This window comes from Poecilia latipinna, unplaced genomic scaffold (assembly GCF_001443285.1).
Source record: "Poecilia latipinna isolate Pla-1442-1.1 unplaced genomic scaffold, P_latipinna-1.0 Scaffold199, whole genome shotgun sequence".
In the NCBI taxonomy this organism is placed as follows: domain Eukaryota; kingdom Metazoa; phylum Chordata; class Actinopteri; order Cyprinodontiformes; family Poeciliidae; genus Poecilia; species Poecilia latipinna.
The window spans coordinates 148,876-163,770 of record NW_015112815.1 but is presented as its reverse complement, the minus strand read 5'-3'; the positions used below and the strand labels follow the sequence as shown (position 1 = coordinate 163,770).

The following is a 14,895-nucleotide window of genomic DNA, read 5'->3' as shown; positions in this document are numbered from 1 at the left end:
GAATTTGTTTTTTGTTCTGTTTCCCCTCTCTTCCCCTTCTTCTCTTCCCCTCGGTTTTTTTTTTTTTTTTTTTGACCGTGACAGGGTACTTTCCACAGTCAGTTCCTCCATTGTGATTGGAGTGCTGAGTCTCTAATGTGATGCGGGGAGTGGCCGGGGCCATTCGGGGCTGCCCTGGTTCTGCCCCGGGCTTTGCTGAGTGAAGGATTCATGGGAGTTGTCCTTTAATAGAGGAGCTGGTGACAAGCCAAATAAAAACAAATGCCAACAGGAAAGTGACGAATAAAACATACTTTTCTCTTCCCGTCTTTCTCTTCCTCCCTTTCATGTTTGATGCGAGTTGACGGCCAGCGGTGTTCTGCCACCACTCACACAGCAGAGAGGATATTTCTGGCACGAGGGTTTCAGGAAGTGGACAGAGAACATCTTTTAAGCATAACAGAGAAGTTGTTGCCAGGATTATTCATAAATTAAAGAACTGTTTACATGCATGGTAGCATTTATGTTTAGGCTCATTGTCTTTCATCACTTCAGTAGTGCTGTGTATGTTTGTTTGTGTTTAGATGTGGGTTTAAATGCTCTGTGGTCAGTCTGTAAAGACTTAATGCAGAGACCATTGCATTAGTGTAGTCTACTTCCTGCCATCCTCCTCCTAAATCATATTAGTACTCAGTGTGTTTTTGTCTCATCAGCTCTCACTTCAATAAAAGTTGCACAGCTACAATCCTCGCATTTCTATTGTGCCATGTTGAAAACAGAAAGCTTACATCAGCTGTTATTTTTCCATGTTAAATCCTGAAATTTGTGATTCATTCCTTAAAAGAAAATTCCCTTGAAATGCCTTTCTTTAAAATACCAAGGAAATTAAATTCAGATGTTCCTGAGACAACATTGTGAACAAACTAGTACAAATACTCCAAAAACGTGCTTTGGGAGTTAATAACGTATTTTATGATCATACCAATACCTTACTCTTGCACTTACAATTATTGATTTTTTAAATTTTTATTTGGTAGATCTTTGCTCAGCACAACGTCTACATAAATCCAGTAAAATACTACCTACTAATATGCAAAACCCATTTACACAAAGAGTAGGGGGTTATAATGTGAGGGGTTGTGGTAAATGTATGATCCAAGCAAGCAGTATCAACTACTAGGAAAAGTGTTAAGATCTTGGGTTGTTTTGGTGTTTTGATCATTTAATTAATGTTTAACAGGACACAAGATGTCCTGTTAAACATTTCCAACAAATCATCCAGGGGAAACAACAGCCGTTATCCATATACATGTTCCACAATCATATAAGAGAAGATACTATTTTCGAGATGTCTTCAAGTCCAAGTCTTGAGGGTCAGTGTCCTGCAACTTTTAGACATGTCTCTGTTTCAACACACCTGAGCCAAGTAATGAGATCACTTGCAGGATTCAAGAGAAGTTGACTCCAAATTGAGGTAATTCAACTATTAGATTCAGGTGTGTGGAACCAAAGGCACATCGAAGTCGGCCCGCCAGACTGGAGGAGGCATAATGCTTTAGGGATGATTCTGTCCAGCAGAAACATGAAGCTAGGTCAAAATTAATTGCATAACTAATTTGATAGATAAAGGGAATCCCTGGGTTCACCTGCCATCAGGACAACAACCCTATAAAGGTCCGTTATAGGACAACAACCCTGCACTGGAAAGGTGCAGGGTTTCCACCTTTCCAGCTGGAATGCACTGGAAAGGTTTAGATCATTCATGCAATAAAAAAACTCCAGACAAAGTCCAGATCTAAATCTGATTGAGAACTTGTGGCAAAATGTAAAACTTGATGTTCCCAGATCCCAATCTAACCGAGCATGAGACATTTTGTATTGAAGAATGGGGGATAAAAATAAATCTCTGTTGATCCGTGTTGTGTGGAACAAAGGGACTTTACAAAATGGATAACATCAGGAAGAAACATCATGTGAAAACATAGAAACAACATCTCAAGACATCAGCCCGGGAGATAAAAGTTAATTTAAATGTTTTTTTTTGTGTGTTTTTTTTTTTTTCAAATAGATTGTGACACTACCAAATTAGTTACAAAGTAAAGGACAACAAAGTCAGTGTTTCTTTTTTGTTCAGTCAGTTAGTGATGTTTCTCTACATTTCTTCAAAGTTGTAGTCTGATGGGAAAAATATGACTAATACAAAAAAAAAAAATTTTGGTCAGAAATGAATGTATGCAGATCCAAAAATAGCCACTGTGCGATCTACATCTGCTCTGGCACCTGTGATAACATGTTTAGAGATGGTTTCTCCAAATCAAATATTTATCCAAGCATTTTGTTCCCTTGTTTAGTATGTGCATCTGTAACACTTTAGTAGAGACACTGACTTGTTGTCATCACTTCCCACCACCTCGTTAAGAGTCCAGGCGAGTGCAGGCTGTGTGTCTGACATGTGCGAGGAAAGCTGCAGCTGCTTGAAGAGCATTGTGAAAAAAATAGTTCCTCAGGAAGGAACCCTCTTGAACAAAAACACACCCAAACATTGCCACACATCTGCCTGAGCTGGTCAGGTTATAGTATTGTGCTTTTGCATGGATGTGCTTGGAAAAAAAGAAAAAAAAAAGCTTGTAAATAAATGTAGTTTATAATCTCTTTTATTGCAGCACTGTCCAAATCGACATGGCCTTATGTTAAAAAATGTCTGTTCCTAAACCGACAGTACCATCCTTTGAAGCAACGGCTGCCATAAAGTGTTTGCATTTAGTGGCATTGAGCTTTTAATGCAGGACGATTCTTGGCTACTCTTCTAAAAAACAAAAGAGGTGAACAAAATTAATTTCAAATCCTGAAGCACCAAAACAACCCTGGACTATCATTCTAAAAAAAACTAATGGGGAAAGTTATTTCACTGTGTGATGCGTTTTATTTTGAAATACTGTTTGGTATTTGGTACATATCTTCCAGAATATTCTGGTTTAGTCTCATCAGTCCAGAGAATAATTTCCCAAAAGTCATGTCAATTGTCACAATGGTTTTTGGGAAATATGAGAGGGGCCTTTATAATCTCTGGTCACCAATGGTTTTGGTCTTGGAACTTGTTCAAGGATGTCATTTTTTGCCCATTCGCTCTAATTCTTTAAGGCTGACCTTAGCCAAGACAAATGAGGCATAGAGTGGCATAGCTTTGTGTGTGTGTGTGTGATCTAAGGATAGCATGTTGATGTACTCAAAGTATTTATTTATATATTTTTTTCTCCTTCACTGTTGACTATTGTTCTATGTTTTGTTCATTTACAAATAGTTGCTACTATTGTGATTTGTTGGTCTTCCAAAACCATAGAAATGATTTTGCAACTGGACTTCGTTCTCATCTGTTCTTGAAATTATTCACACCAGGGGCTGATGTGTTGCTTTTTGAGATCGTTCAGAAATAAGAAGTGCTTTCGGGCAGAGTTTGGTAAGATCCTTATCGTCATTTCATGAAAGTAAACTTGTCTTAAGTCATTTAAAGCCTCCTTATCTTAACTCCTCCCATAAGCGGATAGCACAGTGGGTTTTAAGTAGATAGAGCTGTAGTTAAGAAGATATGCCAAGTGTATTTTAAGTAAATATGCTTGTGTTTGTATCCACATTTGGAGAGCTAGGCTTTGGCAGCAATACAACCTGGTCTGAGGAGATTTAGATTTGGAGGTTTAACTTGTGGATTTGCTTTTTTTTTTTTTTTCCAAATTCAGATTTGTGATCGGGATGTCTCAATTATGACTGCCCAAAACTCTGCAGCTGTGCTTCGAAGGCTCCTGGATAAGGATTTCCAATTTTAAATGGATTCCACATTCACTGGCTCACTGGTGTGCTTTCCTTCTCTCGACCATGTACACGCTTAAACCTTCTGTCATGGCAAGACCTTTGCATCATTTATGACCAACAACTGTTTAGATTTAATACACACAGATGCTGCTGTTTGTCCTGATGCACTGATTAGCTGGTCTTGTTGGATATCAGAGGATATCATCAAATGCTCCAATATCCTGTTTCTACATCTTGGTGTAGCAGAGGAACGTCAGTGTGTGTTTCCGTGCGTCGATATGCATTGGTGTGTGTTTGCTACTCCCCTCCAGATGAGCAGGAATCGCTGTATTTTGTAATGCTTCCTGTTTTGCAAGCTGTCTGAGGTCAGCTGACAGCTGCAGTGCTAGGCAGAGACAAAACAAACAGAAAAGCAGGAAGCATGACTATTTTAGCTATGGTTTTGTCGTACATGGAAAGAAACATATTTAATGAGTGCATCATAGCTGTTTGCTATCATTTTGAAACAGAAATAACACACCAGTTGTTACATGTCACTGAAGTGGAGTACTGTAATGGCTGTTTTTGTAGCTCACAAACTCTCACTTCCCTTGTGAAAAATTAAAAAAAAGTACGTGGAAGGAAGTGCAGGTGCTGCAGAGCGAAGCTGAGCTGCAGCCATCCATCATCCAGTAAGTGCTGCTGTGGCCTGAGGACGGCTGCTGTGACTCTAACATATGTGCACACACACACACACAGACAGGACATGGACAGATAACCTCTGGAGGGAAGGAGGGAAAGAATAGAAATGGGGGCCATTACTCATCCTTTCATTCATATTCAACAAAAAAATAATATCTTTCTGACGAGTGACACACACCCACACACATGTTCTTGCACAGGTAAGAAAATGTCATGCCACTAAAAAAAAAAAAAAAAAAAAATTAGTTTCATAAGGACAGAAGCCATTAGTACATCTTTGGGGAGTTTGTTTCTAATGGAGAGGAGATTCGAGTCAAACCAGAGGAAGCCAAGTAGGCATTTTCTCGCTTTTACTTTCCCACATGCTCTTTCTGCTAGCCACAAAATGAAATACTTTACCTCTTTTTTCTATTTCCATCTGCTTCACAAATGACACATCTTCAGTTGGAATGTCCTGATCGAGGCATTTTGTAATAAATGGGATCAGTCTTCCTGAAAAACCCACCTTCCAATACCTGCTGTTGCTAGCATATAACACTAGCCTGAGAGCCACACTGCCATTTTTCCCCAGCCAGTTTTTGAAAACATTAATGTGAACCTAGATTCATTAATGTGCAGCCATGTATTTGTACAATATGTGACGGTGCACAACGTACCAAGGGATAAATGAGCCCTTTGTTTCAAACACAGCAGACTACAATGAAGAGTGCAACCATGTTAAAAACTGAAGTTAAAGTGGACGTCAAAAAACACAGACAGAGATGTCCTTCCGGTGTTTTATGAAATTTGTTTATACAGATTAACTAATGTCATATCCATGTAAAATAAAGAACTTATCATCAAAGTGGCCCATTAAAATGTGAGCAACACAGAGAATTTCGCCAGTGTTATTTCTCATTTTGTTGAGTATTCCATACATTTAATAAGACTTTCTATGTATTTTTCCTACATCTGATAATGCTGGAAAATTCATTTTGTTCACAGACGGAAAAAAAAAAAAATTCCCTCAAAAAATAAATACAGCAGAATGTCTCCCATTATTTCCAATAAAGTTGATGAAGAAAATATTTTTTTCTTGTAATATTTTTTCTGAAGTCTGCCCTGCATTGCAGCATATTATTAAAAATCAAAGAAAGCTAGTCAATAACTTGGTATTCATTCCTGTTGAAGCATTGCTTCTGTCTTCATTGAAAAACAAAAGAAAACAAAATCTTCATCACGAGTCATGTTAACTGACAGTTGATATCGCAGACAAATTAAATGTTGTCCAAATAGAAATAATTCAAATAAAACAGGCTGATGTACTTCCAAGTAAAAGTGATACGATTCTCTTATTTTTTTTTTCTTTTTTGCCTGAAAGCATTCTTCCATTAGGATGCACAGACAGCCCTGGAGAACCTGCCTGCACTTACAAGGGCACTCTCATTCCAACATGCTGACTCTCATTTCAACAGTCTTGAGTTGTCCATTAAGAAAGGCACCTTAGCAGGTTCCTTAGAGCCTCTGTGGAGCTTTATCTTTTTTGTGTGCATGAATCCAGAAGAGACAGGTGGAAACAGTGCCCTAGCACATGCAGACATGCACAGAAATACTTCCACACAGCAGAGAGAAACTCAGTTTAAACCGGATCAGTGTAAATCATCTGCACCCCAGGGGAGCTGCCAGGATTTGACAGGGATATTTGCATCCCTAATTCTCTCACTAGCACCCTCCCCACCTCACTCCACATGCCAGCTGGGGCCACCGGGACCAGAGCACGGGCGGGACAGGAAGAGTCTCACAGACATGCAATCACAAACGCACTCGTACGTCTACACAGAGGATCACACACAATAACGCAGACCATATCTAATCAATTTGACAGCATTGTTAAACAAAGCTCCCATTTAGGGTAATTAGAATTGCACAATTAAAGCCCACATGCGTGTGTCACGCTTTGTCTGCGTTTGCGTGCGTTTCAGACGCTTTGTTCCAGATTAATCTCAATGTGATCACATTATCAACTCTGAACGTCCTTAAGCCGTGAAGAGTTTTTTTTTGTTGTTTTTTTTTTTTTTCTGAATTTGCACGGTACGAGTCTTTATCACATCCCCACTTTCCATCTGGAAAAAAAAACCAACACATTTTTGGAGTTTTTATGTTTTTGGTCATCTGGTGTCTGTAGTGTGTGTGTATTTGAGTTGCGCGTTTGGATTACAAAGTCATCATCATGTCCTTTTTGTTCTTGATGTGCAGCCTTTGTCACTTTTTTTTCTTTGAGAACAAATCAATCCAGTTACATTTGGTCCAAGTATCTATTAGATTGTCTGGAGCTTTGAAAGAGAGGAGGCCAACTAACTATTCATACACAAATGTGTCCATCGGGTAAGTGTGCAGCTGTTGTTGGGATTGACACTTCCAGCACCTCGTTATTTTCCCTCCTTTCTCATTAGGATGACCTCTTACTCTTCTCCTCCTCATTAACCATCTGGGATTCTTCGCAAGAGTGTTATTTAACATTCATTGGGCAAAACATTTTCCTGTTTTGGAGTTGTAGCCTCAAAGTAAATCTTTATCACCTTTGAGTTTGCACTGCACCTGAAAATGTGGCGCGGTCCTTTTCCAAACATTGATCAGGCAGCTAAGAAGAAGCCTGACTCCAGTCAGCTAGCTTGATAGCTAGCTAACATTAGAAATAAATTACCGACATAAAAATATGGAAAATTAAAATTGATGCTTTAAAATATCTTCTAAGAATGGGGAGAAGACGGCCTTAAAGGGATCCCCTTATTTATTTTGCCATGTGGCATTTTCCTGTGGCTAAGTAATATGTTTTGTTGTGGAGGTTTGGGAGTCAGCTGGCTTGGACTAATAGTCTATTGAACTCAACCTCGGGGATAAACAGACAGCCCTGTATCTGACCTTCATAACACTTCTGTTTCCACCATCTCATTTCACATAAACATACTCTGGAGAGTTGAGGCAAGCAGGGGTGAAGGTTAAACGATGCAGCAGAGGTGTCCTGATTAGTTCCTACCTAAAAGAGATGCTTTTTTTCCCCTCTGTTGGAAGGGTGTAATAAAGAGTGTTGGGTGTCTTGTGATAGTATTAAAATTGAGAAACATTCATAACAATCTTTCATGAAAGAAAAAAAAAGTTACATATGAACATTAGAGCTTTTGCTTTAGAATTGTGTCCTAGCGTTTTGTTATTTTAATGGCTCTACATGTTTTTTTTTGTTTGTTTTTTTCACATATTATTTTCATCTAATCCATCCCTGCTTGCAGTCTGTTTGAGGACAGGCCCACACACTCCCTCATGTTACTGTAAATCATTCATCTATGTGGTTCTGTTTGAGCAGATTGCAACCGATTTAAAAGGGATGGCACAGAATCCAGTGTGTCTGCTACTGAGGCTATTTGATTATAGATTTTGGTTTAGTCCACCATGGATAGAAGTGGCAGAATGCTCAGACTGTTCAGGGAAAGTGAGATCCATACATCCATCCAGGCAGATGACAAAGCTGTTTGGTTGGAACTGATATGGGTTAAGGTTTCTCTTCTGTCTTTTTCATCTGTTTCATGATTTGTTTATTTTTGCTCTGCTGCTGTTTAGAAAAATACCTGTTCACACTGCCGGCAAAAGTGTTAATCAATGTTGAACGTTTTCACATTTTACATTATAAAACATATTTTACATGAACATTAAGTTCAACTTCACAATAATAATAATAATAATAATAATAATACACTACTCTGTGTTGGTAAAGTTTGTTATAATGTGACAAAATGTGCAAAAGATTCAAGGGAATGAGAACCATTATTACCCATAGAGCTACCTGAGAGTTTTGGCTACAAGGCACATGTATTAAACATGTCACTGTGTTCAAGGTGTTCCCTTAGGCTGAATAACAATGTCATATTTGGTCATATTTGGTGTTATGTCACTCATCCTCTTCATACATGTAATTGGGAGTTTTGCACCCTGACAGATCCAGAGTCTCAAAGGAAAAGGACGGTGCAAAATGTGCTGGACCTTCGTCAGAACCTGGAGGAAACCATGACCAGCCTGAGAGGGGTTCAGCTCAGCCACAGGTCAGCCACTCAAAAATCTCAAAACACACACACGCACGCACACACGCGCAGATGCACAATGTAATGGGAAAAGAATGCTAAAAATGAAACACACACACCAGAATCTTTATTGACATTTCAACCATAGTGTTGCATAAGCTGGTGAGCAGCCTGTGGGAACGCAGATCAATATCAGTTTCCCCATTCGACCTACAGCAGTCAGTCTGTCACCCACATCTTGCAATGAGTGTCGTTTGAATTGTTGTTACAAATCAGAATTAATTAAAAAAATGACCTCAAAGCTAGTCTTTCCTTTGAACGGTTGAAAGAATTGTATCTCGACAAGCGTCGATGCTTGGACTGATTGAATTTAAGTGTGTCGGGATGTCCTTTTCCTTCCATTGGTTCCTGTGCCAGTTTCAGTGTTTAATGTGTCCTTGTCCTTCAGAGCTTCCCTTCCATCCGTTCGTCTTTGCATTCCTCCGGTATGCATCCTTTCCCTGTCTCTCAGCGGGAGCACTCCACGTGTAGAGCAGCTCAGCAGATGGTTCCCTGCTGGAATACATTTCCTCTGCCGTTCATATTTTTATTGCACTGTGATAACCTTTAGTCAGCAAATACTGACTTTGCTTTAAGACCCTGAGTCTGCCTCAGAAAGTTTCATGCGCAAATAGGATGTCATATATCCTATGTGAACTGGAGATGTGTATGTATTAAACAAAAGGATTCCCCCAAAAAGCTAATTAGTGCATTTCACATCATTTACCTTCTATTTTGTAAACATGTAACACACAAAAAAGGCTTTTAAAACCCATTCCAACAAGAGGATCGTTGCTTCTTCATGCTTAGCCATGTGGCCTTTCATTCAGAAATGTTTTACAGTATTTTTTGACGAGGAGGTTTCTGTATCCTGCAGACAAGATTAATTTTAATGCAGCGGGCAAATGCAAATGCCATGACACAGCGTGAGCGCTTGCAACTTTTAAAATGCTAATTCTCATCATTCTCAGACCAGGCACTAAGTAGTGATGTGCTGTGCTGTACTACTTTGGCACACAGTGAGTTTTTACTGATGCTCATGTTGTGGACATACAAAATGTTTCCTGGCATAAAATGATTGTGACACAGTGTGCAGTTATCAGTGTTGAGCCATATGAAGGCATGTTTGCTTACAGGAAAACAGCAACAAAAACCTGTCCATTATGCCTCTGCGTGTGGAATTATTCTAAGGTGAGCTCAAAGCAAACACATATGCACAGCAGAGTAATCCCTAAGCCTTTTAAAGCCAATACAAAGCATCTTATAGTGAGGTTTGGATGAGAAGGGGATACATCCTCCGTAACGGGAAGAAATCATGAGTTTCTGGTAGGTGGAAGATGTTTATTTTTAAATACAGTGAGTTTCAGCAATATCATAAATGAATTGGTCCATGAAAATCTATCTGAAGAGAAACTGCTTCATTTCCTGGGGAGCTTTCTTTATGCTACGTGAAAGATTCAAAATTTGATGTGAGAATTAACTACGACAATCGAAATACAAAATGTCAGAAGAGATTGCCTAAATCGAAATTATAATACCTAATTTTTTATGTTGGAGAGAGTAGAGAAAACGGACATGAGTCCAATATCAGTGAGCACGCTGATGACTCAGGTTACCTCTGGCTTTCTCACCTTTAAAGGACCCATATTAGATGTCCAGTAACCTCCAGGTCAAGCATTTGACTCTCAGTTCAGCTGACCACTTGGTTTTGGCACAAACAGCAGTTCAGTCTGGCTTGAAGCAAACAACTGATGCTGTTACTTCTGGCACGGGTCAGTGAAGGTCTAGTTGAAGGTCTAGATCGATAAAAAATAAAAATAGCTAAAACCTCCTAAATAATGTCACTGGATTAGGCTGAGGCTTAACTCTATAGCATGCACAGAGGCTATAGCGTCTTATAAAATCTTCACGTACTTTACACAAAACACATGATGCGAGGACCTTTACCTTAGCATTGACCCTTACCTTCCCTTCAATCCACATGAGCGGATTACTTGGATAAGAATGTGCTTAGATCTATGATGTGGACCCCAGGAAGAGTAGCCATTGTTACAGCAATGGCTAGTGGGGATCCAAATAAACAAAAGATCCCCCTCATCTCAGTTCCACAGTGGACTTCATGTCCACAGTACAATCACATTATCTGACAAAACATCAGCCAATCAAGGTTGTGTACTCACAATGTGTTGGGATGCTGAGCTCTCATCAGGACAGATGAGTAAATTAATCAACTTTTTGACCTTTTTGTTTGTCTCCCATCCAGCAGCTGTGTGGAGGGGACCATCAACTATGACAGCGATGAAGCTGCTGCCTTCTCAATCTCTAGCCTCTCCAACCGCTCCTCTCCTCTGTCGTGGCGCCACGGCCAAGCAAGCCCCCGTCTGCAGGCCGGCGACGCCCCATCCACGGGAAGCGCCCCATCTGACGTTCCCCTCCGCCTCAGTCAGACCTCACGCGTCCACCTCATAGAAGACTTGGAGGATTCGGATCCGTCTCTCCTGAAGGGAGATTATCTCAGTGACGGCGATCTTGGGGGCAAGAATCCAAGCGATGACTATGAAGACGATGGCAACGACGACGACGATGACGACGATATTGATGACTTAGAGAACGGGTGAGTGTTTGCTCTGTAGTTTTGAAAGCCCGTTTCTAACCGCACCTCTTTGTTTTGACCATAAATAATGAAGCAGGACCATGTAATTCCTGTAACAAATCACAGTCCCACCACCCTCTCTTGCTTGTTTTTCATGTCAGATGTTTCCCCTGCTCAAATTTGAGAGCAGCCCTCTGGCAGCATCAGGGAATGTTGTCACCATTTCCATGGCCCCATGGAGAGATCCTCCCATTATTGCGCTGGCTGGAGTTGCTAACAGGCTTCCACACAGAGCAACCTGCTGAACAAGCTAGAACACAGAAATCTTTAGAAAACTGGTAACTAATTCACATCCACAGTCAGATAAACATGTTCTGACTTAATCTCTAACAAGATTCGGTTGTATTCATTTGTCGTTCTGGATGTTGACTACCATCACACTGTGGCCTGAAAAAGTGAACATAAGGTCAAACATCAAAAAATTTCAAATGGTGAAGGAATGACCAGCACCATTAAATAAAGTCTAGTTCTGTGTTGTAGCAGTCTGAGTAATTGGCTAGCATCCCTTTATAGAAAAAAAAAAAGATTCTTGATAAATGTGAATATATTCCCTGCAGACTCAAGTTTCATCATGAAGACTGGTGTGACATCTTAGCTTGTTCATGGTGTGTTTGCTGTTCAGAGAAAAGATCCACTTTTTGAGTTCTCCACCAGTCAATCAAAGCCAGTCAAAAAAAAAAAATAAATAAATAAATTTCAGTCACTTTTTAATAATCCACCCATTCGTTCACCATTCAAGAGACAGCAGAAAACACTGTAGAGATCCTCAGTCCATCCCAGGACAACACAGATACACACAGAACAAACAAGCACACACACACACACACACACTTTCACTCCTGAGAACAATTAAAAGTAACCACTGGACTGAAGAAGCCAAAGCATCCAAAGAGAAACCACACAGTTGCAGGTAAAACATACAAACTCCATAGAAAGGCCCCTTGCTGGGTTTTAAACCCACAACTTGCAAACTTCTGCTCCACCATTAAGCCTGCACTTCTAGTCACTACAGAATAAAGACAGTATAGTTTTTGGAGATCTGCTGAAAATGATCTAAGCTGTGCTCCTTCGGTGATCTTTCACTACTTGCTCAAAATGTACGATTCTGCATTTTTCGCACAACTTTGGAAGCAGAGTCATGTTTCAGTGACCGACTCTGAGGACGCCGAACAAAAACACAATATCTCATTGTGAGCTTGGATTCTGGCTGCGTGTTTGTCAGCTGCAGTCAGAGTTCGTCCAAGCAAACTGGGAAAAAAAAAAGCCCCTTAGAGGCCACAACTCGACATCTCCACGGTAATCACAAAAATGCACCCCCAGTCACAGTAAAAACAGTTGCAACACACACAGTTTAAACCCCTGTAGAGGTGCTTTGTTGCAGGTCACCAATAAGGTTATACAAAGTTTCTTTGAGGAGGCCAAACCACTAGGCCAATGTTCTACAAGGGAAATAAAAAGAGTTTGGGACAGAGAAATGTCAAACAACAGCGCTGTTTCGCCTGTAGACGAAAGGAAAACACATTGACTTTTATCTCTCTTTTTCTTCTATTTAAGGGAAATTTATGACTGAGGTTGTCATATATTCGCTTAGAGGGCACTCATCTTTGGTCTAAAGTGCAATATTATTTTATTATAGCAAGTACACTACATATTTATACAACTGGCATTTATTAAAGTCAAAATAGAGTTAGGAATCTGAGCAACTTCCCAAAGTTGTAACTTTCTTTGCATGTTTTACCACAAACATCCACTTCTGAATACTATTTGGTTAGTAGTTTGTGCATTTTATTGCTCTCTTGCAAAACCGCACATAAAGAGCTAAATAGCTTCCTAATTTTGCGCCTTAACTCATATATGTTTCCCACTAGAGGGCAGACTGGTGCTGCCGTTCCCCTATTCCCTGATGAAGTCCCTCCTCCCTGACAAATTGTCTGGGTGCATTCCTGTTGAATCCTCTCCATTTTCGCATAATTTATTGCATATCCTGCTTCATCATGCATTCAGACACCAGCAGCATCGTACACAGGTCACCGTACTCTTCCACATCTCATCTCGGTATATATTATACATAGGATTTCCCTCAATGCATAACTCTTTTCCTTGTCAGGGTAATTCATACCTTCTCGCTTTGTGTTGAAAGGGAAATTATATGGAGGGCAAATTATGTGAGTTTGTCAATAAACAGAGCTTTGATTTGACTCTGTACTCACCATGACTCACTAAAGTTAAGACATGACTCACACTCACATGCAGAGGTAAACTTACTGTGACTATAACATGACCGGACTCCGCGCAGACCCCATATACTCTCTGACACACAGCCTGAGTCACGATTCCTTCTACCAGTTATTAGTTTCTTTTCTGTTTTTAAAGTCAGGACCTCAACTCTTAAGATGAATTCTTCCTCCATCTGGATCCAGGAACCGTCACAGTCCGTCACGCACTCTTATTCACATACGAGTCATTTTTACCGGGAAACACTGACTGGGTAGAGTATGAAAAGATTCCTTTGTTTATGTCTGGGAACTTGAAGGATATTATGTTTTTAAAAAAATGTACATTATGTTCACAGTAAAGTATCTATTATGAATGTGGCGCTTTTGTAAAAGGAAATGCTTAAAAGTCAGAAAATATGTAAGTGCAAGGGAAGCTTTCTTATTAAAACAGAGTAAAAGTGAACAAACAAAAACAAAAAAGAATAACTATTTTAGGCTTTATGAAGAAAAGTTGTCAACATTTGGTCTCCAGAGTGGATCAGAACTTAAGACAACATACCGGTGAAGCATTTTTATTAGTTATTTCAGGAAGAGCAATATGATCCTCCAGTGCTCATCTAACATATCGATCCGTTCGGTAGAATCTAATGCAGTTGAAGATGGCACAAAAAAATTCTGTGTGCAAATTAGACACTGAATGCATTTGGATAGTAACACGGACCTCAAGCCTGATAAAAGGGAAATCTGGAATTGCTCAACACATAGCCACCCAAATTGCTCAGCTGAGTTATACACCACAACCTTTTGGTTTCAGTCCCAGTAACATTCTCTAAAAGCACACTGAGGCACAAGCTTACCTAATCAACTCTTACAATGTGAACAAAATGATCCATTATAAGTTTGTGGCTGTGTGTTTATGGATGAATAATGTTCTGAAAGAGGACGATACAAAGGTTAAAAACCTTAATTCCACAGGAAAACACAGATTTGTTTGATGAACAAGATAACATTAATTGTCTGTGATTCAGTTTTGCAAACCATGCATGCAGTTTTGTTTCAATGCTCCTGCAAATTGTTTGTAGCATGGCTTGTTAGGGGTGTGCTAGATGTAAAATCACAGATGGTTCACCAACAACAGGCATCAGGAGTTAAGTTTAGTCAAGGCCTAAGATACAGATCATTTATAATGCCTCGAGCAGGAGCCTGACCCATTTTGTAGGGGCGAGACTGGGCCTTCTCTGTTTTTAATATACCTCATTCATTAGCAGAAATTTCACAGTGTAATGTCACAAAGAATAATCACCAAAATTACTATTTAAAAAAAATAAAAATCTTATGTGGGTGAAGGTGGTTTTGAAATAACCATTGGCGACGATATTTTGCTTATGTAAGCAATTTTTTTTGTGTATATTTATTTTTTGAAAAGCTGCAAGATTTAGTGATTATTGCTTCCGCTGTGAGATGACGC

At 39.7% G+C, this 14,895-nt stretch overlaps 1 protein-coding gene across 14 annotated transcripts in view; it reads left to right on the top strand.

Annotated features, from left to right (window-relative positions):
• nav1a (neuron navigator 1a) overlaps positions 1-14,895 on the top strand; it is a 95,239-nt gene that overhangs the window by 35,326 nt on the left and 45,018 nt on the right. For 11 of the 14 annotated variants that reach the window (XM_015031121.1, XM_015031126.1, XM_015031125.1 and 8 more), the window contains 2 exons: positions 8,438-8,540; positions 10,822-11,172. In XM_015031121.1, coding sequence (XP_014886607.1) covers positions 8,438-8,540; positions 10,822-11,172 — 454 coding nt within the window. The remainder of the gene's footprint in view (positions 1-8,437; positions 8,541-10,821; positions 11,173-14,895) is intronic. The other 3 variants (XM_015031132.1, XM_015031131.1, XM_015031120.1) reach the window with 1 other exon arrangement.